The sequence below is a fragment of the Stegodyphus dumicola genome, chromosome 2 (assembly GCF_044657685.1).
Source record: "Stegodyphus dumicola isolate Sdum_Otavi_A_Nest chromosome 2, ASM4465768v1".
In the NCBI taxonomy this organism is placed as follows: domain Eukaryota; kingdom Metazoa; phylum Arthropoda; class Arachnida; order Araneae; family Eresidae; genus Stegodyphus; species Stegodyphus dumicola.
In genome coordinates this window covers 54,648,104-54,671,262 of record NC_140769.1, presented here as the reverse complement: position 1 = coordinate 54,671,262, position 23,159 = coordinate 54,648,104, and the positions used below count along the sequence as shown (strand labels likewise).

Below are 23,159 nucleotides of genomic sequence, written 5' to 3'. Positions count from 1 at the left end.
TGAATCATTAAATAATGAATGTATTGAATAAACTATTTTCCGTGCCCATTACCGAAACTAAGGAAAAAATGCATGGATCAGTAAAAAAGCAAAATTTACTCATTTAACCGATTACAAATTTTGTCTTGAATAAAGCAGCCTCTGCTATTTAACTTGTTGCCTTTCTTTCAAATCACTTATTGATAATATAGCCGCGAATTCTGTATGTAAAATTATGAAATATTTTATTTTCAAATTATGAAAGGATTACTTTCGTTTTAAAAATTTCTTTTACATGCACAAAAACACTAATTTTCAAAACTGAGTGAATTTATTTGAGGTCATACACAGGGGCGTAGCTAGAGGGGGGCAAGGGGGGCATCTGTCCCCGGGCGCAGAATCCAAGGGGCGCCAAACAGATGTTACGACATTTTAGAATTAAATGTTTTCCATCCTTAGCAAGCAGTAGGGGGCGCGAAATCTTCAGTTGTCCCTGAGCGCTGAAAACCCTAGCTACGACTCTGGTCATACATGGCATCATAACACCCAAATTCAAACTAAAATATTGAGCATAAATGTATTTGTTGCAAAATTTTATTATAAAACAAATAAAACTGAGGTAATATGAGAACGAAAATTTAGGAAAAAATATTATGTGGGGAAAAAGCAGATTCCTTTTAGCATTTGTATGTGAGGTTCCGTTATGTTAATTAACCAGTTATTTTATGTTTTCGAGTTGTACCATCACTTCTCCCTTTCTGTTTACCTCCCAGAATGCAAACTTAATTTGCTTGTATTTTAAGGTGCAATTTTCAGATTGAAAGACTAATTCGTGACATAATTAACTAGAGACGTGTTCTGTCTCTCGTGGCTATGCTACTGAGATGAGCTTGCATTAGAATTGCCAATACTTGGATTTCACGGCGAATAATTTCAGAGTCGACTTCACATTAAATTCACTGTGTAGCCTTTCGGCTACTAGTTTTTTTGAATTTAAATTTTAGATTTAACTTACTATTATTTTAAGTTCTCCTGTTGTAAGTGGTTAGCTAAAGTCTGCATAAGTGTCGCCATCTGTCGTCATGGTAGAGAGTACGTAGTTAAGAGCAATTTTGAAGTGGAGACAAAATTAATCAATTGCGAGGAGGTAGAAAGCATTTTTCTAAAACATTTACTGTAAATAAAGTAAAAGTGATGAGCTAAAATTGTACAAGTCTGAAATTGCAAGTTGCAGCGTCGAGTAAAAATCAGTTTTGAGTGGGACTCGAACCGTCAATGTGAAGCTCCGCCGATCGTTTTAAGGTCAAACTACTGGCTTTTATGGCGCGAGAAGTTTTTCTCATTTATTGCTCTGCTTAAAATTTGCTGTAATGCAAAAGTTTCATCAGTAGTTGCGAGATAGCCAGCAGCCTATTCGTCAGTTTTCTTATATGCTTTGGGTAGTTAAGGATATTAACCGATTTTGAAAGAATTTGGTTTTCTTAGACGATCTAGCCCCGGCTTCTTAGCAACAATTTTAGACTTCAGATTATTTCCAACGGATAAAAATTGTCTGTTTTGAAACATTTGACCTCACTCTCTTTTAAACGTCCATACTCCTGAAACTCAAAAGATTTTTCCAAATGATACTTCCTCGCCGTAAGAGAGTTTTTGTCTCGTTGTCGGAATTCTAGATAATGTGATCACATAATTGACATTTCAGAAACAAATGGATCAAACTGAAGTAAATTGTGATAATTTAGATTTGCCTTTTGTTTGTTATATAGAAGTAAAAAAAAGTCAGATGATTGGTTACTTCATTAAATAGCATTATTTCAAGAAATTATTTGACATCGGTATACAAATGAAATTTTTCTCAATGGTGACTACATGAAAAGTTAAATTTTATTTTTAGGAATTTTTCAATCCATAGTATTGAAACAATTTTCATAAAATTCTATACCTTAACTTAAGAAGCTTGTATTTGAACATATATGTACGAGAGCAATGTTTAAGAAAATGAACCTGAAGTTACTTTCTCGGACATAAAATAGTAACCATAGTACAGCGCAGGAATAAGCATATGGGACACCAGGATTTTAACATATGGTGGTACAAGATCTGTCTGGTACTGCTGATCCAGTGAAACAACTTACAGACGCTCTGTGCAAACTTTCCAAAACATTTTCATGTAGTTTTATTTAGAAGAATTAATATACAAATATAAAGATTTTTTCGTAATAGTTATTTCTCACAAATATCTTACCTTGTTTGGAAAGGTATTTTATAATGCTGTTGATTTTCTGAGGAAATTTTGGATTGTTTATGATATATTTTCAAAACTCGAGTTCTTTTGTAGGTGGTTTAAAGCTGTGATGTGCTTACGTGAATGGACATGAGAAGAGGTAGTACCGTAGAAACCCTCTTTCGTTACACAGTGGTCTGAGGAAGAGATATTTCTCTCGTAATAATAAGTGGGGAAGGGTCCATGTCCAGATATGAATTGATTTAAAAGGGGTTAATTGAGACATCTTTTCCCTTTTATTGTGTTGAACTGTCCTGCATTGGAGAACAGAATTCCATTTGTTCTGTCAGATTTTTCTTGTGTGTTTCTTTTTTCAGGTATGCCTTAGGCCAGCGGTTCTCAACTTTTTGACTAACGCGTATCATCTAAACAAAAATTGAAAACCTTTAGTACCACCACTTCAAAGTCCTACTACCACCACCAGTCTTGAACAAAGCTCAGATCGCATAAATTTACGAGTGTCAGAGAAAAAACTTAATTAGGACGTTGGGATTTTAATTTTTGAATTTAATAGTTAAAAATATCTTGCTTCTTTGCGTACCACGTATTTTTCTTTTGCGTACCACCAGTGATACGCGTACCTCCGGTTGAGAACACCTGCCATAGGCCATTTTTAAGTTCATATCTTCGGAATCAGCTTTAGAGTAGCTGCATCTTTAGCAAGAGAGTATACTTTTTCATGTCTTTATTCCCTTATTCCGCGCATGTGCTTTCATCCTGTCAAGAGGAATTTTAATTATGCTTTCTTCTTGGAGAAGATAAAAGATTTCTTGTACTATTGGAGAAAGATTTTTGAAGTTTGCTGCTGCATGTAGCAAATAAAAAGAATCTAAATGACTTGTAAGCTGACTGCAATTTTTATTGCTTTTATTGCCAAATTTCCGCTGGAAAAAGTGTATTTTTTTGGCGCATGCGTCCTTTTCAGGGAGGCTGATGTTCAAGCACAGGAAGGGCATTTATGATCAAGTTTTATTTACATATAAAGGTTGTTTTAAATATTTTCAAGATTGTTGTTACCTCAGGCACAGCGATAATTCGCTTAATGTCTTTTAGGGTTTGATACTAGTTTACACAAACAAAGCAAGTCAAATTTGATATATTTACCGTCACGGAAATACTCTATAAATAAGTGAAATTGTTTTAGAATGGTATGCACAAATCATAATAAACTATTTATAATTATCATAATTAATTTATATTCAAAATGTAAATCTAAACAGAGCTACAAGTTTTAGAAGTGCACTATACTGCTCTCATATTTATCTGAGAGAAGATATACCTTAGAGGTTGCGATATCCGAGAAAGATGGAAATTCATCTCTGTGTTATGCCATTAGAAGGCATTGAATGGTGTTCTCCGGCATATATGCAATAATTTTTTTCCTGTGTATATGTCTGCGTGTGCAAGACTGAAAAAATATGGATATAAACATAAGCAATACATTTTAATTTTCTTTAATTACTTATCAAAAGACTGCTTTCCCGATATGCTACACTGAGAACATCGGCTAAACACCCAAGCTTCCGTGAAATTCTGTTGAAGAGTCTCTTGCATTTATCAAAATACATCTAGACTCATCCTGTTTACTGGACTGCTGTGACCAAGAACTATAATAAAGTTATTTATTGTATCACAATATATCTTGACACTCGAACAAGACTAGAATAGGGGCGGTTAATTTTTGTAAACAAGACTGTTATAGCAATAAATAAAGGTCTGCACAAGTTGATTATTTTGGGTGAAGGCAAAAGAGTTTGTACTAATTGCATATAAGTTTTGTTTAGTTCTAATAATGCATTCATGAATATGTTTCACTTTCATTGATGTATAAGGCAAGAAATATCCATATATTTAAAAAATAACTGTGTAGTTACAGAAACGGATACTGTTATATCTGGCTTGTTCAACAAAGACAGTACCAGTGTTATATACGAATTGTAATTGTTTGATTTGCTTTTGTATCACAGTCTTATTTCACATGATTTCTTCTAGATGTTCATTAATCGAAAAAATCATGCCTTCATCGGCATTTGTTCAAATGATGAAATTCGCGGTCTGTGGCAAGAGTACTGTAATTGTTTTAGCAGTACGAGGTTTTGAATAACGTAGGAATAATACGTTAGTAACAAGAATGAAAGAAAGCTGTCTTAAATCTAGCTTTTGTAGTCTAGTTTTTAGTCCCTTTTGTCATGTAACGTAATACGTTTATTTAATGCATTTTATATCTAAAACCTACCTTGGTGGTGAATTCTCAGAGCACGTTTCAAACAGCATTTCCATAAAGCACATATATTCTTACTAATTTCGGTAATATATGGATTATTTGATAGCGCTTCACGAAGCCTCAAGCAATAATTTCTTCAAGCGTATCAGGACTATAGATGCTAAATAATGCAAAAAGTTCTGCAGATGAAATAGGCTTAACCTGCATGTACAACTGAATATCCGTTTTCTGTTGAAGTTAAAACAATTATTTATTTGAATTCAGTTCGTCCTTTCATTATAAATACATTTCTTGAGTGAAATTCTAATTCATGTTACTAATGAAAAAAATTCAGATTCGAATATTTTACGAAAACTTGTTTCATTTACAATTAGTTAATGACACAGTCTTTATAAATAAATTATTGCAGACGGAAATTAGACTAGACGAAAATTTTCTTTTTGCAAGAAGTCAATGCTTTGATGAATATCACGACGGTTATATAGGATAATAACGTTTATATAGGATTCATTTAAAAACCCTGTAAATATTCTTAATAATCCTCCCGGTAAGAGCTATGCTTCATAATATACGTTAGTATCCTCATCTTGTGCTTCTGCATCCTATGAATACTTTCGGGCTCAAATTGGAATATATTTTTATATGAATGTGTTACTAATTTGATTTAAGATCTTCAGTTTCCTACTGCGTTTTCAATCTTTTAAATCTTTTCTAGTCTATGTAATCTTTTATCAGACGGAAGAAGACTGACAAAAGAACTGTCTCTGATGTGTTCCAGGTGTTCAGAATAATGTTCTGCTATTTCAGATATTTGTACACAGTAGTATTTATAAAAGAAAAATTAATTCAGAAAAATTTACTTGTGAAACTTTAGCGATAAATTCAGAATGCTTAGCTTTAAATGATCAGTTCTATTTTAAACATTTGATAAAAGATATGACTAAGAAATCTCTGTTTTCGTAAGGGAGATTAATGTGTTTTATCTGGTGACTATTCTTTAGCTGTGGTTATTACCTTTATATCGATATGCATAACACCCTCTGTAATAATAACTGTTTATGATATTTAGCAGGCGATGATCCAGATGAGTTAAAAGAAGGATATGACGATTATTTCCAGTGTCTTCTAGATGTAAGTATTTTTATATCTTTGAATTTCTCTTAATGGTAATTCAAGTCTAGCTTAGTCTAATAAACGAAAAATCGCTTCAGCGCTTTTAAGTTTATAAGTCTAGCTTAGACTTCGTCTAATAAGAGAAAAATCTCAACAATAGAAACTGATAATATGCTCAAATGTAAACAGACGTTACATTAGACTTTCCTTGTTTTGGGAGAATTCTCATAATATAAGGTAATCCCTTTGCTTTGGTTTATTTGGTAGTGGCAAAGCACACTAAGGTTATCTAAGGGGAGGGATGAATTCGTAGAGGACTTTCTACTGGAAACTGACTCATATACATGTTACACATGGGGAAAACAAAGAAAACGCCCGTACAACCCGACCATTCACCTGGAATCGAACCCAGGTCGAAACTACCAGTGTTCAACAATTTTACCGCTCGGCCACTGATAATCCCTTTAAACAGCCAAATATGTTCTAGTAGATTTAGTTATTCTAATAAATGAGATAAAAAATACATCGCTTACACATGTTAGTTTACAATAACAAATGGCTTGCAATGTGAAAAAGTTCTAAAATATATTCTCTTTATAAAGAAATGAATCGGAAATAAATGTGATCTGAAATAAATATTGCATCATAAATTAAGTCTGTTAAAATAATAACAAAAAACGCCAAACAGTTCACGGTATATGTTATTCAGCAAGCCAAAAGCTGACTCAGTAACTATCCTAGTTTTTCAGACACGAGATTTCCATACGCAGTTTCATTAACTGTCACCAAATAAATCTGCGGCAACAATGTTTCCGACATGCTAATGTTTATACCTTCTGGAGTCCAGACGTCCAAAGATACTTGTTCAGAGATATGTCTCTTCATGTTTTTTCTTTCCTTTTTTTCTTATGGCGGGCAATAGCCATTTTAGGCATTGACCGTTACGAAAGCCAGAAGCGGTAGTCATTTTATTATGGATCCACCTATTAGGCGGTAACCATTACCTCCTATGAAGGGAAAGACAATTTAAATCCATGCTTTATCCGGAATTCGAACCCGGGCCCTTCAGTACGGCAGTCAGAGTCACTACTACTTTCTCCCGTCTGAGCGGCTATGTCTCCTCATGCAGAGAAGCATTTATAGCAAGTGTTTCAAAGAAACTATGCGACTAAATATCTGTTGGAGAACTAATTGGTCGTAGATGTATGGAATTTAGAAAATGGATTGAATATTGTAGGTGTTCAGACTACTTTAAGTTTGTAAAAAATGATACCTTTTAGTAAAACTACATAAAATTTAATATTTGTCTGGCTTCCATAAAAATTCATTTTTAGAGATTAAAATTTTTATGGCGGTGTACTAATACATCACTGGTTAGATTTCGAAGGCGAAAGGCTATTATCAAAAGTTACGACTTTCTTCTGTTTTGACTGCTTATTTGGTAACTTTTGGTTATTTGGCATATAAAATTAAATCAATTCATTTGTAGTGTATTGTCTAGTTATAATAAAAAAGATAACAACAGTACTTGCCTTTTTTTCTTTTTTCTGTTGCTTAAGGATAAACAGAGTAGAAAATGAAAACTTTCTACTGTATTTTCGAATGAATGAATAATGCATAAAAGGTTTCTTAAAAATAATATTCTTCTGTGATAAGAAATCATTTACTGTAATTTACTTTGCAGTGCTTTGGAGACCTGAAAGGAGTCCGTTCTATCGATGGAGAACTTTGCGTAAGTCACTTTTAATACATAATTAGTACTTAATGTTAATCACAAGAAATATTTAGCAAAAAAATATTGCTGCACTTCTTAAAAAGAACAGGCATATTGAACGTAATCATGTTTATATTATTTAGAAATTAAAATTTCTTAATCTTCAATAGCTTATTAAATTGTCTGAAAAAATTTGAGCTTAATTGGTTTTTTAAAGGTTATTAAATTCGTTTAAAATTTCATTCGAAAAATTATTAGCACAAAGTCCATTGTAAAGTGATTTATAGAAATTTCATTCGCATCGCCATTTAATCATTTTGTCTCAACAAAGAGAACCTTGGTCAAGTTGCTAGAATAATGGCAACCAGGACTAGATGAAGTTTTCTCCTTAATCCACCCTTACACTGTATGATGAATACTGTTTAGACATAAGAATCGCAATCACTGTTGGTACTCTGCATAGCAAATAGATCTGTTCTGTATGGATGTAAGAGACAAATCTCAAAGTCTAAGAATACGTGATACATTAATGGAATGCTTATTTGGTCCAAACACGGGCCATTATAAGCTCTTGAGTGTAATACCACTGAGCTTTTTCGGATAAATTTAAGTGAAAATCTCTCATGACTACAGTGAAGTTCAGTTCAATCTGAAGATGAAAAACTCCATTTCCACACCTTTCAAACAAAAAAACGAAATGACTGTAAAAGCCATATTGAAGAGATTTCCTAGAACGGTTCCTCAAGAAGCAATTAAAGAATACTAAAAAGGCAGAAAATTTCAACTAAAGCAACTTACAACTTTGGAGCTACAGCTACAACTTACCGCTTTGGAACTACAGCAAAAGGAGGCTGTTAAAGCCGTCTTCAGCGTCAGAAATGTACTTAGAATAGATGTACCTACCGAGCAGTTTAACCCAAAGAAAAGGCCAAAGCAATTCTTTAAATGCCATAAATTTGGACTCTTACAGCATATATGTTACAGTTAAATAAGATGCGTGAAATGCAGTGAGAATTACAAGAATAATGCTTGCCGTCCAAAGAAAAGTGGCACTCCTACTAGAATGTTTTGCTAAGACCCTCTTGTAAGCAGTTATCGAGGATGTCCAGAGTTATTGAAGAAATTTCAAAACCTAAATTCTCAGATTGCTTGCAGAGAAAACTGCTTTTCAGGACGAATGAAGATTTTCGAGACCTAAAAGAACTGAAGATATCAGCCTTGTCGATAAAACCCTCAGAAAATAAAACTGAAATGCTAATGATGAATCACACCAGAAGCATATGATACAGTAAATCTGATGACTGATAAGTCAACATGGTCCATCATTCCTCTGCTGAAAGAACTCAAACAAGCAAATCGTTAAAAGATAAATTAACTGTTGCCCTTCAGAGTAAAAAAAAAACCATCTTCAACTTCGCTAAAACGGATTAATTCTTGAAGATGACACCATCATGACAGCAAGATTTTTCTCATGTAATAAGTAGAAGAGCTTCCTTTTTGTGTCACAAAATTCACATCCTTGAGTTTGAATTCCGCCGAACTTGAATTTGAATTTTATTCTTTCGCCTCATCAGCAGTGTGCCTCGTGCTCTAAAATTTTATTCAACGCCAACGCCTTGGGGTAAAAGCTTAAATAAGCATTATCAGTTCATCAGCATCGGCAATTAAGGAACACGTTTTAGACCTGCTGGCACGTAAATTAGCGGAGATAAATGGAATTTTTTCTTTTGCTGACCAATCTACATTAATTAGAAATAAATCGCTTAGTTTTCACAGCTTATTTTCCTCACGGATATATTGATGAAAATATTTTTAAGTTTTCGTGCACACAAACTTATAATGTATTTGGTACAATTTTAACTTCTAATCATGTAAATGCTGCTAATCGTGTGAATCCTGAAAACAATAAGAGATAAAATCACTCATAAAACGTATCCGTCGGCTTTATGTAGCAACAAGTATAGTGACTTTCAGCTACTTGCTGAAGAGTTAAAACGTGATTACTAGAGGTGTAAAACGAAATCCTGCTGCTAAAGTATAACTCTATAACTGTATTTCTTTTTAGATGCATTTGATGAATGACTCTGCTTGCATTCGCATTTACTGTGAGGAGACAGTATGATAATTTGAGTTTGGGAGAAAAATACGAGGGTCATTAATTCACTAGGGAATTATGTCCTGAGTTCTAATTTACGCATATATCTGCTGGCATTGCCAAATCATTTTTGCAATGTGTGACCATAAAAAACAAAGAATGTTAGTGAAATTTTGCTTAAGCAAAACTACAGCTAAGACCATGGTTGGAATTAGGCTTGGAATATCTTTTAAAGATGATGCTTTGAGTAAATTTTAAGTGGAAGAGAGATTTTCCAGAGTCGAAAAAAAGATGCATGTTAATAGAAGTTTGCCGCAACTTGAAAATCTAGAGGCGAGCAGAAAGGAGTGAAATATTAAAATAGTGCGAAAGACTACTAAAATGATCCGAAAGACTTAACACATAATTTCACTGCAATGTGTATAAAATCTTTCGATTCCCTCAGTTGCAGTCTTTCTGACGAAAAGCAAAATTTCAAGCACACTGTTTGCAATTGTTTTGTTTCCGTACATCTATAAAATGGTCGGGTGCTGTTAGCAGGAACGTACATAAATCAGTACCCAGAACGAACTGCTCTACTCAGATTGATGTTATTTGCCCCCCCCCCCCAAAAAAAAAAAAAAAAAAAGGCGGGAAGTTCTAAGGAGACGAGATCTAGCGGCACGGAACTTAGTTATGAAATGTTTGCGAACTATGAATTTTGGGTTGCCTCTCTGCAGAAGAAGAACACTTCGCTATACAGAAAATGACGCCATGTATTTCGCTTTGATTAGTCGGCTTCTGTATCAAGTTACGCCATTTCTTCAATTAAAGGCCTAGGGGTTGAAAATTCTGATTTCTTGCTTATAGCTTATGGTATAGCACGGGGTCCCTGCTTACTAGAGTTCTTCTTATGCCTTTTATGATATTAATAACATAGCGAGAACGCTAAGAACGGAAATTAAAACTTCATTTACCTGAACAAGAAATGTGAGGAGATGCCATAAAGAGTTTACGCTGTTAATCTAATCTTTGCAGATAGAAAGCGTAAGTTTTCAAATGTAATACAGCAATGAAGCATCTTTAGATAATACCCCTATGCGTACAAAAGCTTCTGTTAGTGCAGTGAAATTCAAATACTTCCAAAGCGAGTTGATTTGAAAAAGTCCTGGAATTACAAAGTAACATAAAATAATCTAGTATAAAATAATTTGACTGTAATAAATAGCCAAATGTAAACTCTACAAACTCAACGGATTATTTCATTATTTTCCACTATTTTCAAAACTACAATTTTGATCAGGGTCTCTGTATTTTGCAGAGTAACATAATGCATGTTTTTGTAAGCGCTTAGAATATATGTTTTAGATGCACATTATTGATATATTTGCATAATTTAAAATTTATCAAGCCACACATAAATAAGGAAAAAATGTTTTATTTTTGAACGCATGTGCCTACTATCTCTTTTTCTTTACATCAGTTTGATTTAGGAAAGATTTTTATCATATGTACGTTTGATATAAATCTTGCATGATTATAACAGTAAAATAATTTTTATGTGATTATCAGAATCTATAAATCGTCATTACACTATTACACACATAATAAACGTGACTAGGTGAAAAAAATGGCTCGAATATTTTGCTGTGTAATATTTAGTTGTGTGATGTATATGTTTTTGTAATTAGCAATTTTATTAGAATACCAACACTTCTGGTATTATGTATTTTTCAGGATGCTACTGTGGTGGTAAATGCGAACAAAAAGGTAAGCTGTTTTGGACAGTTGGAAAATATTTTGTGAAGTATTTCTAAATATCTTAATTGCATCTAAATGCATTAATTGAATTTTATTACTTGTATGGAAAATAGTTTTTTGTGTAAATAGGAAAATTACTCTTTCATTTTGTAGATACGTTTAAAAATATCGTGTGCTAAAAAGAAATTAAATTATTCAATTTCTCATTTAAAAGAAAACCAAAAGCATATGCATTCTTGATGCTCAAGACTGTTTAAAACGGAATTCAAGTAATCAAAAGGCACATCATATCGGGTTACTTAATGCTGCTGTTTTTTGCGGAAGTAATTTTCGTGATCTTATTCCAGCTATGAGGATTAAAGAGTGGGGACAGTTTGGTTTGGTTTATTGAGATTACGGTAAGCATAGCAGGGCTATTTCCTTGCGGGAGGAATGCCTCCGTAGAGGATTTTCTAGCCAGAACTGGCTCGTATACACGTTACACATAGGGGAAAACTACAAAACCACTCATTGAACCAGCTCGTTCGCCTGGAATCGAAACCAGCTCGGAATTACTAGTGTTCAGCGACTTTATTGCTCTGCCCTGGTGGGCTTCTAGTGTGGAAAGCTAAAGCGTTTAATGTTTTCCTACGTTAACAAAGATGAAAAAATAGGTAATATTTGTGGAAACAATTCAAACTGTATTTTGTTTGGTTAGCTAATTTTTGTGAGTTTCATCTTCTCTATTTTTACAAAGTTTTAGTAATTTTATATTATAAATAAAAGTAAACTTTCAGATTTTTTATTTATACCAAATCATTAAAAATTGCGTATTGTAAAAAATCTTAATTTATGAAAATATGCATTTTTAGATTAATCATTTATACCATTTTTACAGCTGCCTAATTACTTTATTTACCTTCCTCTTCAATTTGAAGCAGTCAGAATAATAATTAATCTCTCAAACAGTATTCAGAAATAAAATTCTTATTTCAGTAATAAAAGGCTGTTTAAAGTTAAAATTCTTAGCAAAATTGTAAAATCATGTAACAACTAGAAACAATAGTAAAATAGTAAAAGCTATCTCGTAAAAACTAAATGTAAAAATTAAAAATCGAGATGTCTTCAAAATTAAAAAGGGGTGAGAAAGGTCTCTCTAATTCCCGTTGTCTAGCTACTTTCGTATATAGTGAAGCTTGGCATCAAAGTTCAGGCATGGCTTTTTGCAGAGCGATAAGGAGGATATCCAATGACGACGCACAGAGGAATTTCATTTTTAATTGCTCATACTTATTTAATTCAAATAGCAGATCAATTTCCTTTTCCAACGATGTTCTCCAAATTACAAATTCAATAATGAGTTCCTAAGTACGATTACATTTTGACTTTCTGCATCATATTAATCTAACAAAGAAAGAAAGATGAGAAGCGTAGCAGCATAGGTCCTAGCAGCACAGGGAAAGAGAAGCTTCTGACGCAAAATTGGAGCGCATTCGTTATTTATAGTAGCGGTTATGTAATAGGCGCGAATGTTCTGGAAGGTACTGGTCTAGGGGACAATCCTGAATTGCAGAAAGTTAACTAAAGGTTGCGTGTTCGCGAAGAGTAAAGCCATCATATTTTTTTATATTTTACACACACACACACACACACACACATATATATATATATACAGTGGGGGTCAAACTTGTGGACACTTTTGGAAATTTTTATGTTTTTGAACTTTGTATGCTTATAGAAAACGTTACGTTTCACAAAATGCAAACTTGTATATATCATTTTAAAGAGAATTTATTACTGAATTCAATACAAAACACAAAATTCAATTATTTGCAATACAAAAAAAGTTAAACGATAATAGTTATCGATATACATTAGATAGTGATGATTGCAGTGAGTTATCAGTACTTAGTAGGGTACTCTTTATTTTTTATTACAGCTTCACATCGACGTTTCATTGAGCTGACAAGAGTTTTAAGCTCTTCTTTCGTTATTACATGATGCCAGGAAACAATTATAGCCTCAATTAGTTCCATTTTATTTGATGGGCGCCTCATTCGGACAGGAGTTTTCAAACGGTGCCACAAATTTTCGATAGGATTGAGGTCAGGATAGTTTCCTGGCCACGACAACAATTTAATGCTCTTTGTACGAAACCACTCTTTCGATATTTTGGCCGTGTGGCAAGGAGCAGAATCCTGCTGAAAAATAAACGAGGCATTGTTGGGAAAAAGATCTCTAATGGAAGGTAGAAGTTTTGGTTCCAGAATAGTGTCAATGTATTTTCTGGCATTCAGTGTCCCATCGATGACATGAAGGCGACCAATACCATCTGCTGACATGCATGACCAAATCATAACACTAACTGGGTTCTTCACAGTTGCTTGAATGCAGTCAGGATGTAGCTCTTCTCCTATTCTACATCTTACATATTTTCGCCCATCACTACCGAATAACGATATCTTAGTTTCATCACTCCATATAACTTGTGACCACTGATCATATGTCCAATTAATGTGTTCCTATGCCCACTGTAGTCTTTTTTTTTTTTTTTTTTTTTTTCGTTGCTGAAAATTAAGATAAGGCTTTTTTCGTGGAATTCTACCTCTAAGTCCAACATCTGTTAATCTTCTTCTGATTGTTCTTGAACTGACAGAAACACCAGCATCATTCAGATCACTTCTGATGGCCGCTGATGACATTTTTCTATCTTGGAGACATAGTCTTTTTATTCTTCTGTCATCAATAGATGTGGTGCACCTTTTTCGGCCTTTTTCTTCTTTGTTTTTTATTGAATTTGTCTCCTGATATCGTAAACAAAACTTTCGGACTCCAGATGTAGTCACTGAACCACCCACCTGTCTTGCAATTTCAGCATAGGAAAGACCACTTTCTCGTAACACAATAATATTACATCTCTTTCTAGGTGTCCAATCTACTCTTTTATTTGATGTCATTGCTTCTTGACTAAATATTAAACATTTTTACAAAAATTCCTACTTGTAATTGCAGTGTATAAGAAACAGGTCCTCCTTCTACAGAACAAAGCAAAATAACGAATTGTTTCAAATGTAAACATGATGTCAGCTTCTACTGGCAGTTACTAACATTTGATTGGTTCTGAGAACAAGAACAGTGATTGGCCAGAAAAGCTGGACATTACAAACCACTTCATAGCTGTGTTTTTTATTTATATTAAAGTACATATAACTTTTTTTTGTATTGCAAATAATTGAATTTTGTGTTTTGTATTGAACTCAGTAATAAATTCTCTTTAAAATGATATATACAAATTTGCATTTTGCGAAACGTAACATTTTCTATAAGCATACAAAGTTCAAAACATAAAAATTTCCAAAAGTGTCCACAATTTTAGCCACCACTGTATATACCATTCAAACCGCAACACCATGAAGGAAACATTAAAACAGCATGAAATTTGTATCATGTGTATACCGCGTTGGAACATGCAAATAATTATGATTTTAGAGCAGATCATGGGCGACTGCAACGTTCCTCACAATCTTTATATAAGAAGAGGAAAGACTGCCGTTTTGAATAACATGAATCGTTATCGTTCTGTTCATGAGTTCTTTTTTTTTTTTTTTTTTTTTTGTGTGTGTGTGTTTACAACTGCAGTATGCTCGTAGAAAAGCATGAGTATCATTTAAGCATGCTTCTGAGTTCAACCGAGGTAGAATCATTGCATACACAGATTGCTGCTTATCCTTCTAGGAAATCGGTCATCACGTGTCGGACGTACGCAAGCAACAGTCATACGAATATGAAACTGATGGATGCAAGAGGGAAAGACTAACGGACAGGAACGATTGAAACCGCCTCTTCGCACCACTCCGCGAGAAAACAGGTATATTGCATGCATGGCACTGACACATCCGCAACCGTATCACAATGAATGCAGGCTGTGACATAATAATCGGTGTCTGCAAGAACAATTCGACGTCGTTACAGTACAATAGACTGTAGTGTAGGCGTCCATTGCTTCGCTTACCTTTAACTTTAAGCCACGGGCGTTTTCGTTTGAAAGTAGTGCACGACATCTGTCTACTTTGTCTGTCTGTCTGTCTGAACGGCGGAGATGGACATCCGAATAGCAGACATTGCGTTTTCGGACGAATGACGCTTCTGTCTACAGTGCCATGATGGTCGGATTAGAGTTTGAGAACATCGCGGAGAGAGGCTTCTCGACTATGCATCGTCATACGTTGTGTTATGCATAGTCATATTGGTCTTGCACTTGGTGATATGGTGTGGGGTGGTATTGTATTCCACTTCGACGTACTCCAAGTATGCATTATCTGTACACATATCAGCCCACGCTATATATGCGAGGTTTTACAATCTGTTCTCCTTCCTTACCTTTAGGGACTGCCTGCTGCCATATTTCAACAGAAAAACGCACAACCATGCGTTGCTTTCAATATTCAAGTCTTCAGCTTAGCCCATCATACTGCATTGTTATCCTGACCTACACATTCTCCAGATCTATCCCCCATCGAACATGTCTGATCAATGACTGGAGAACGCCTAGCACGGCATGTCGCACTCGCACACGAGATGAACTTTGGTTACGTGGGGAGATAGTATAGTCTGCCATTCGCAACAACACATCCAAAGCCTCTTTCATTCACTGCTGTGTTGTGTAGCAATGGTTATCGACAAACATGCAAGCAACACTCATTACTGATTTTTTTAGCTTCCTCTCCTCAATAAAGGCTGTATTTCAAATCAATTAACACTGATACTATATGTAATCTCTGAAATTAATTTTGTTTTATTATCTCTTGTCCTTCTTCATGTTGTCTTTTGGATGACCAATGGTGTACATCTGAAAGGCTGTAGGAATTATTTTAATTTTCTAACAGACATTTTTAATTTTGAAACCCTTTCCTTTCTTTTCTCCTAACTACAACTCCCTACCAGAATGAGTTTTCAGTGTCGCGTTTTATGTAAATGAGGTAGAACCAGTATTGATTGGGAAGTTCAGTCACTTCCGTAGAAGAGATCAGAAGTTCTTAGTACAGCATGTTCTGCCTTCGGACCACGTCGTAACTTTAAGCCTACCGTACAGCCTTCGGCCGTACATGAAAATATGCATGAAAACCAAAAACTCCCTTTAATAACATAATAAAAAGAATATAACAAATTGTTGAAAATTCTTTGGTCTATTTTAGGGAGCAGCTGACAAATTTTCATCTGAGCCACGTTTCTGAATTATATCTGGATGATTAGAATTCATGAAATAAATCAAAAGTAAGCGCCAAATAAAAGCAAATTAAATTACTAAAAATAATCAAGATTATTAACATTTCTATAATGAAAATGAAGCATGAAGTAAAATAAAGTATATTTTTTTAGCCTTTTAAATAAAGCATAAAAATATAATCTGCTTTTACGTGACCCAAAATAAAAAATGCCGTATAAAACTTAAACAATATAAAATAAGAATTTTTCAGAATTAGAAACCATTTAAGCAATTATTCAAATTAGAAATATTTAATAAAATCAGTATTTCAAAAAATTAATTGTATAATTATTAATTATAGTACAATATTTATCAAAGTATTATTTTAGTTAATATTTGTTTTTCTAAAAAAATTGTACTATATTTTATTACAGTCTTATTTATTAAAATATTCCAGTTTCATTCATTATTTTAATTTGTCTTTTATTTAGCATTTACTTTTGGTTTATTAAAATGAGCCAGATAAAATTCTGAAACGTGGCTCCGTTGAAACGTTTTTGCTGCTCCTTGAAAAGAACCAAAGAATCGCCATCTATTTATTATACTATTTTTATTATTTTACTTTATTGAGCTGTTTTGTTTTTGTTCCAGTTTTGGTGTATGCTCTTCCTGTTAGATTGTGAATCACTAAATTTACTTTAATTGTTATAGCTTGATTATTTAACTAATTTCGCTGCATACTGCGTGCTTTATAATTAATAATCCTTATTTTGAAACTTCTAAAATGTTATGTATATGTTTAGATGTGTGTGCTTATCTATATACATCTACATGTTTATTGGTAAAAAAAAAAAAAAAAAAAAAAAAAAAAAAAACCCAGTTTGTTTAAATTTTTCAGTTTTATTGGGTAAAACACTTCAGTTTCATTCTAAACATTATGAAAAAACTTACATCATTAGCCTTATATAGAAATCATATGACTGGGAAATAATTCTGAAATGACGCACTTCAGAAAGTTAGTTCATTATATAGTATAGATCGTTATATAGCTATATAATATATATTGCTAGTTGTACCATAGGAAAGCATAAATAACCAAACTAGAAATTTCAAATTTCAAAAGGAGGCTTAAGAAGCTATTACAAATTATAATTAAAATTTTATCTCACATTTATATATTATCAAACATTCTACAATAGGATTATTCAAATTTCGGATTAATACCTAAAATTTCGCTTAAAGTTCTATGTTTGCATTCTATATCTTGCAATCAAAATATTGAGATGGATTTTAGGAACAATGAGAAATATTTAATCTTGATTCGTATGATATTATGTAAACTAAGATGGAAAACTGATATTGAATATTATGCAACACTTAATCAATATATGGATGTTATTAGATAACGAGTTTTAAAACCTTTTCTATTAACTACAATACGGTGAAAATGATCTAATAATGTACTCATAATGTACCAATACGTCTCGAAAAGTTCAAGTAACTCTATCTAGGCGTTTTAATGTTAATACTTGTAATAGGATACTGAACAGGATAGTATATGGATGTTATTTATATTTGAGTAAAATACTTTTTTAGGCAGAAATGTCTTAATGCAAATACTATTAATGCAACAATCTATGAATGCATCTTTCGTATTTTGCAAAAGCTACCTTCGCTTCTGTGTAGGTTTTTGCAAAGAAAACAATGTCAAACTTTTAAAAAATCTTTTTAATCTTTTTAAATGCTAAGTCCTAGATCGAAGTACGTTCGAAGTTCGGTATACGTTCGGTAAGATCGAAGTACGTTGTTCTTAGGCACTGTTATCTTATGAATATATTATTTGTATAATAATAGAAATGTATATTAATATATACAAACATTTATATGATATTCAAGCCTATTTATTCAAATAATAGCTACTGATTAAAATTATCACTAACAAATTTCTTTGACAAAAACATTTCTATTGGCCCATTTTATTTTGTGTACCATACTTACCTATGATATTAGTACTTTTTCTATATTTTGAAAAGTTTCGTAGTATGGTTCATTTTAAGTCAGTTGAGTAAAATATAAGTTAGACATTAACAGAGATTTGAAAGAAAAATTAATTTTTTATAAAACGACTCAGGTTAATTATAAATATCGAATTGGTGGCGGAGTAGATATTTAAAAATATTTATATGATTTTAATTTTTTTGTTAATATAAGATATGATTTTTGAAATTTTTGAATAAAGAAAAGTTAATAAACTGCAAAAGGATGTTCGGAAAATCTAACCTTTCCTACTAGTACATGCATTTATGCTATGGTATTAATCATTATTAAAATAACAATTGTAGCTTAATCTGTAATAATCTACCTTCATCATTGGTCAGAAAAAAAACCCCGCTTTTGAGCAAGGAATTTAGTTACATAAATTAACTGAAATTTTATGTTAAACATTTTAAATTTTATTATGTCACTTTAGTATCACACTTTATTACGTCACGAAATTAAGTGGAAATACGTAAAATGTTATTTATTAATCAAAGAAAAAAAAGGATTATTTACAGTTTATTCTAAGCGATTGCTGTGTCAATAATGAATCTTTTCTTAGTAACAAATTTATCGAAAGGGATTTGCGTTAATAATTATGTATTACTCATTGCAAGTTTACATAAAAATATGTAAATGTTAATTATACATTTTTTCCAGCAAGCGTTGACCATCGAAGATGTTGCAAGTGTTTTGCAGGTGAGATATCTTATATATTTGACTTTTATGGCTAATTATGGAAATAAATGTATTTGAAAGTTTCAGTTTATTTATTCTCAGTTTAAACCCTACTGATTGTTGCTTTGAATATGAAGAATAGTTTTGAAGTGTCAGTCCTTATTTCTTACTCCCGGGCTGAATCATTAAATAAATTACATACTGCTTAATATGAACACAACGCATTTAACAGATATTCCAAAGTTTCAGATTTTAGATAAAGCCATTAATCTGTATGTTATTTCTTAAAGAAAATAGGTTTTCAGCAGCTTGAAAATCCTTCCTTTTCGGCTCGTTAATCTGTATGCTTAAAATACCGAAACGCCCGTTTCCGTCCATTAACCGTCCCGTCCGTTTCCTTCCCTCTCCGTTCATTCACGCACAAAGAGGTGCGAAGATTTTAAATATCATCTTTTCTACTTCCTAACAAGGAAGCTTCCATTTTGAATGAAGGGCTGTCTCGAGCGTTTTGGCCTTCAAAGGGTTAAACTGTGTCATGGAATTTCATGTCATATAATAAATGGAGAATCAAAAAGCTTGCCTGGTCAGTTGAAGAGTGGTTCAAGAATTTATGCACTAAAATAGATAGATATGAATTAAAGACATTTTTAATGTTGACGAAACTACTCTATTATTTTAACTTATGCCTTCAGAAACCGTAGATTTCAAAGATGACCAGTGTCATGGAGCTAAGCAACGTAAAGAATGTTTCATTTTGCTTTAATTTGTGCAGATACTGAAGGTACGGGGAAAATAACTCCTTTAGTTACTGGAAAGTTTCAAAAACCAGGCTGCCTCAAACATGTTAAAACTCTGCCATTAGAATACAAATTAAATAAGAAAGCTTGGATGACTGAAGATAATTTTCAAAATGGCTCAAGAAAATGGACAAAATTATCAGCAGACAAAATCACAAAATTTTACCTTTTATGGATCAGTGTACCGCCTATCCAAATGACAGATTTCTTGCTGAGATGAATATTGTTTTCTTCCTAGCACACTGCACTAGTGTAGTACAGCCTTTACATCTGGCTGTCATTAAGAATTTTAAAATGTTCTAGATTGATTCAAATAGCCCTTCAAAATATAACTAAAAGAAATACAACACAGAAAAATGTTAATAATTTTGAGGATAAGAATATGATTTTACTTGCCTGGACTCAAGTAAAGCTACAAACAATTAAAAATAACTTCATTAAAGAGAGATTTTTCAAACCCAGTGTCAAGTGAAAACGTTGACGATGAAAACGATGATGAAGCAGTGATTATGGATGTTGAAGATTAGAAGCTAATAGAATTAGACATTACAGTCGAGGAATTCGTAAACTGTGGTGCCAATGTAATGATGTCAAACTTATGCACAGTCGAAGAAGCGATTGAAAACATTTTTCCAGGTAAATATAAGTAGCGAGGATGAAGAACAAAATGAAAAAATAATTTCACCTTCTTTTCACACTGCTATCCACTGAATTGACATCCTCAGGAATTTTTTTGTGTATAATAATAGAAGCGAGAAAACATTTCAAGAACTGAATTCGATTAATAGCGCTTTATTTAAGATTCAGAATCAAAAGACACGTCAGACGAAAATTAAAGAATTTAAAAAAAAATTTAAATTTGCTTAAAGATGTTCTTGGAAAAAAATATTTCTTATTCAAGATGGTAATTCAAATAAAAGTATGATTTTTTTCAATTTTATGTAACTGCATGTACAGGAATTTGCATTCTTATAATTTAAAAAAAAATGCTTTATGTGGTTAAAAAAATTAAAAAAAAATTATTATAAATTATGTTTTTTTTTCTTTGGATTAAAAATATTATTTCTTTTAATCTAAATGGTTAATGTAAACAAGACAAGGCTTCAACGTTATTGGCTTATAATGCCACACAGAAATTATCAAATGCAGGGATAGTACTGCCGTATGGTGATTCATTTGTATTTCTTTTTATTGCCATATGGGAATGCACTCGTAATTCCTTTAGTGCTATTTAAAATTGCACAGAAAAATGCTTATCCTTTTCCTTAAACATGGCGGAGATTTCCATGTGGCACAGCCTTTTTGGTTCTGACATTGGCAGTACCTGTCGTGCTACACAGAAATACGACAGTTTGCAGTAATGTACTTTTACCTCACTTGTGCATTTAACGATGCCACACTAATGGAATTTTCGTAATGACATGATAATTTTAAACGCTATTTTACAATGTAGCACAATAAAGCTTGTTTCTATTCCTAGTTAATATTTTTCTATACACAAATTTTATTAAGGTTTAGAATTTTTTGGCTCTCTTGAATGTTACAAATCCTATTCTTTCCAAGAACATTAATGGTATCAAAATAGGTAAAAATAAATTTAGCGTTGTCATACATATGGGCAAGCAAACTATAGTTTATATTATACTTCATATTAAAGTTGGTTAAATCTGAGTTATAGTTTAAAAAGTTAATTCTTATCTTTAGAATTCATTATATGCTTATACAAAATTGAATTCGTTTTATATGATGACATTTTAATTACAAAAACACGTTGTTTGATTCAAAAATTATGATATGAAATAAAATCGAACGTATGAAGGAAATCGAACGTATTATCCTCTTTCCTGTTTGACTGGATGTGAGAAGGTGTGAGGAAAGGAATATTGTCAAATTAAAGTGTAAAAATTACGAATCTTCACTTTTCTTGGAACATATTATTATTATTATTACAAAAGTACTATTAAATGCTTGCAAATTGTTTAAGTTCTTCAAGAAACAATATTAAACTGAAATTGCTTTAGAATAAATCTAGTATAAGGAGTTTTATGAATACAATTAAAAATCTATTTTTATATAAGTGTTATTCAGATGAAAAGGTGCAGAATTACAAACTTTTTGTGATACTGTAATACCAAATATTTAAAACTAGTTGAAGTAGATTTTAAAGAATTCGTTCCACTGAACAATCAACATTAGATTGCTACTTTAGAATATGTACTGTTACTTTGAATAATGGCAAAGCACACGCGGGCTATCTGTCTTAGAAAGGGGAATGCCGACGTGGAGGAAACTTTAATAGAAAGTGGCTCGTATTCAAATTACACAGAGATAAAATCACAAAAGCACCAATACAGGCAGCCAGTTCCATGAAAACGAATTACCAGTTTTCAGCTATCTTACCCCTCGGCTGCTGGTTAAAAATGTTGCGAATAGAGAATTCTAATTCTCTATTTGCAAAATTTTAAATTCTCTACGTTGAGATGACAGTCGGACTTGAAGGGAATTTGAAGCTCTTAAGTTCTCCTTTTAGAAATTGAAATGTACAGGTGCTTCCTTGTCATAATGCGTAAGGTGATGTCAGATTATATCCATATTATAAGGATAACTGTCTGACACTGAAATTCTCCTACGGAAAAAAACATATTATAAAAAATTAAAAATTTCCTGCAATTTACCTTTTTTGTCCTAATTTACTTGATGTCTGAAAAATTAATTTAAAACTCTTTAAACTTTTTACTTTCTCTCTTTATACTTCATTCAGCAAATTATGAGAGTAAAAAATCTTTTTCTATCCTGTTCAATTTAGAGATCGACTTCCGCGATTAACTCAAATTCACGATTAATCCGAAAAGGAAACAGAATAACCCCAGTTATACTTAACCCTCTGACCATCAAAGGCCGTATATATAGAGCCTAGTATATTTTTGATGATGTCTATAAGAACGTATATATACGTACATCCTGAAATATTTCCAAGAACAAATTTGAGCCTTTTTAGTGAAACTCCGTGCTAGTGAGAGAGTTTAAATAGGCACTGTTAATGATGTAGCCTGTTTTCAAACACTGAATGAGCTTGTGATTCTGAAGAATAAGTTAATTTGTTAACGTATATTAAACAGTATTTAAAGTAAAAATGCAGATGCTGTAAATACAAACGTGATTAGGAATGTAGAAACTATATTATAAATAGCAATAAAGAGCAATTTTCTCATTCTGCACCTTTCGCACACAAGTTTGTTTGATATCTTAAGATAGTATTTTTCTCGTCATTCTCTAATAAGCAAATTTGTTTTTTGACAGAACTCAATCTGCA

At 32.5% G+C, this 23,159-nt stretch overlaps 1 protein-coding gene across 3 annotated transcripts in view; it reads left to right on the top strand.

The window, feature by feature from the left end:
* The window catches only part of LOC118203791 (uncharacterized), a 51,623-nt gene that overhangs the window by 1,110 nt on the left and 27,354 nt on the right, over positions 1-23,159 (top strand). For 2 of the 3 annotated variants that reach the window (XM_035376078.2, XM_035376094.2), the window contains exons 2-5: positions 5,557-5,618; positions 7,285-7,332; positions 11,126-11,158; positions 19,032-19,070. In XM_035376078.2, coding sequence (XP_035231969.1) covers positions 5,557-5,618; positions 7,285-7,332; positions 11,126-11,158; positions 19,032-19,070 — 182 coding nt within the window. The remainder of the gene's footprint in view (positions 1-5,556; positions 5,619-7,284; positions 7,333-11,125; positions 11,159-19,031; positions 19,071-23,159) is intronic. The other variant, XM_035376085.2, reaches the window with a different exon arrangement.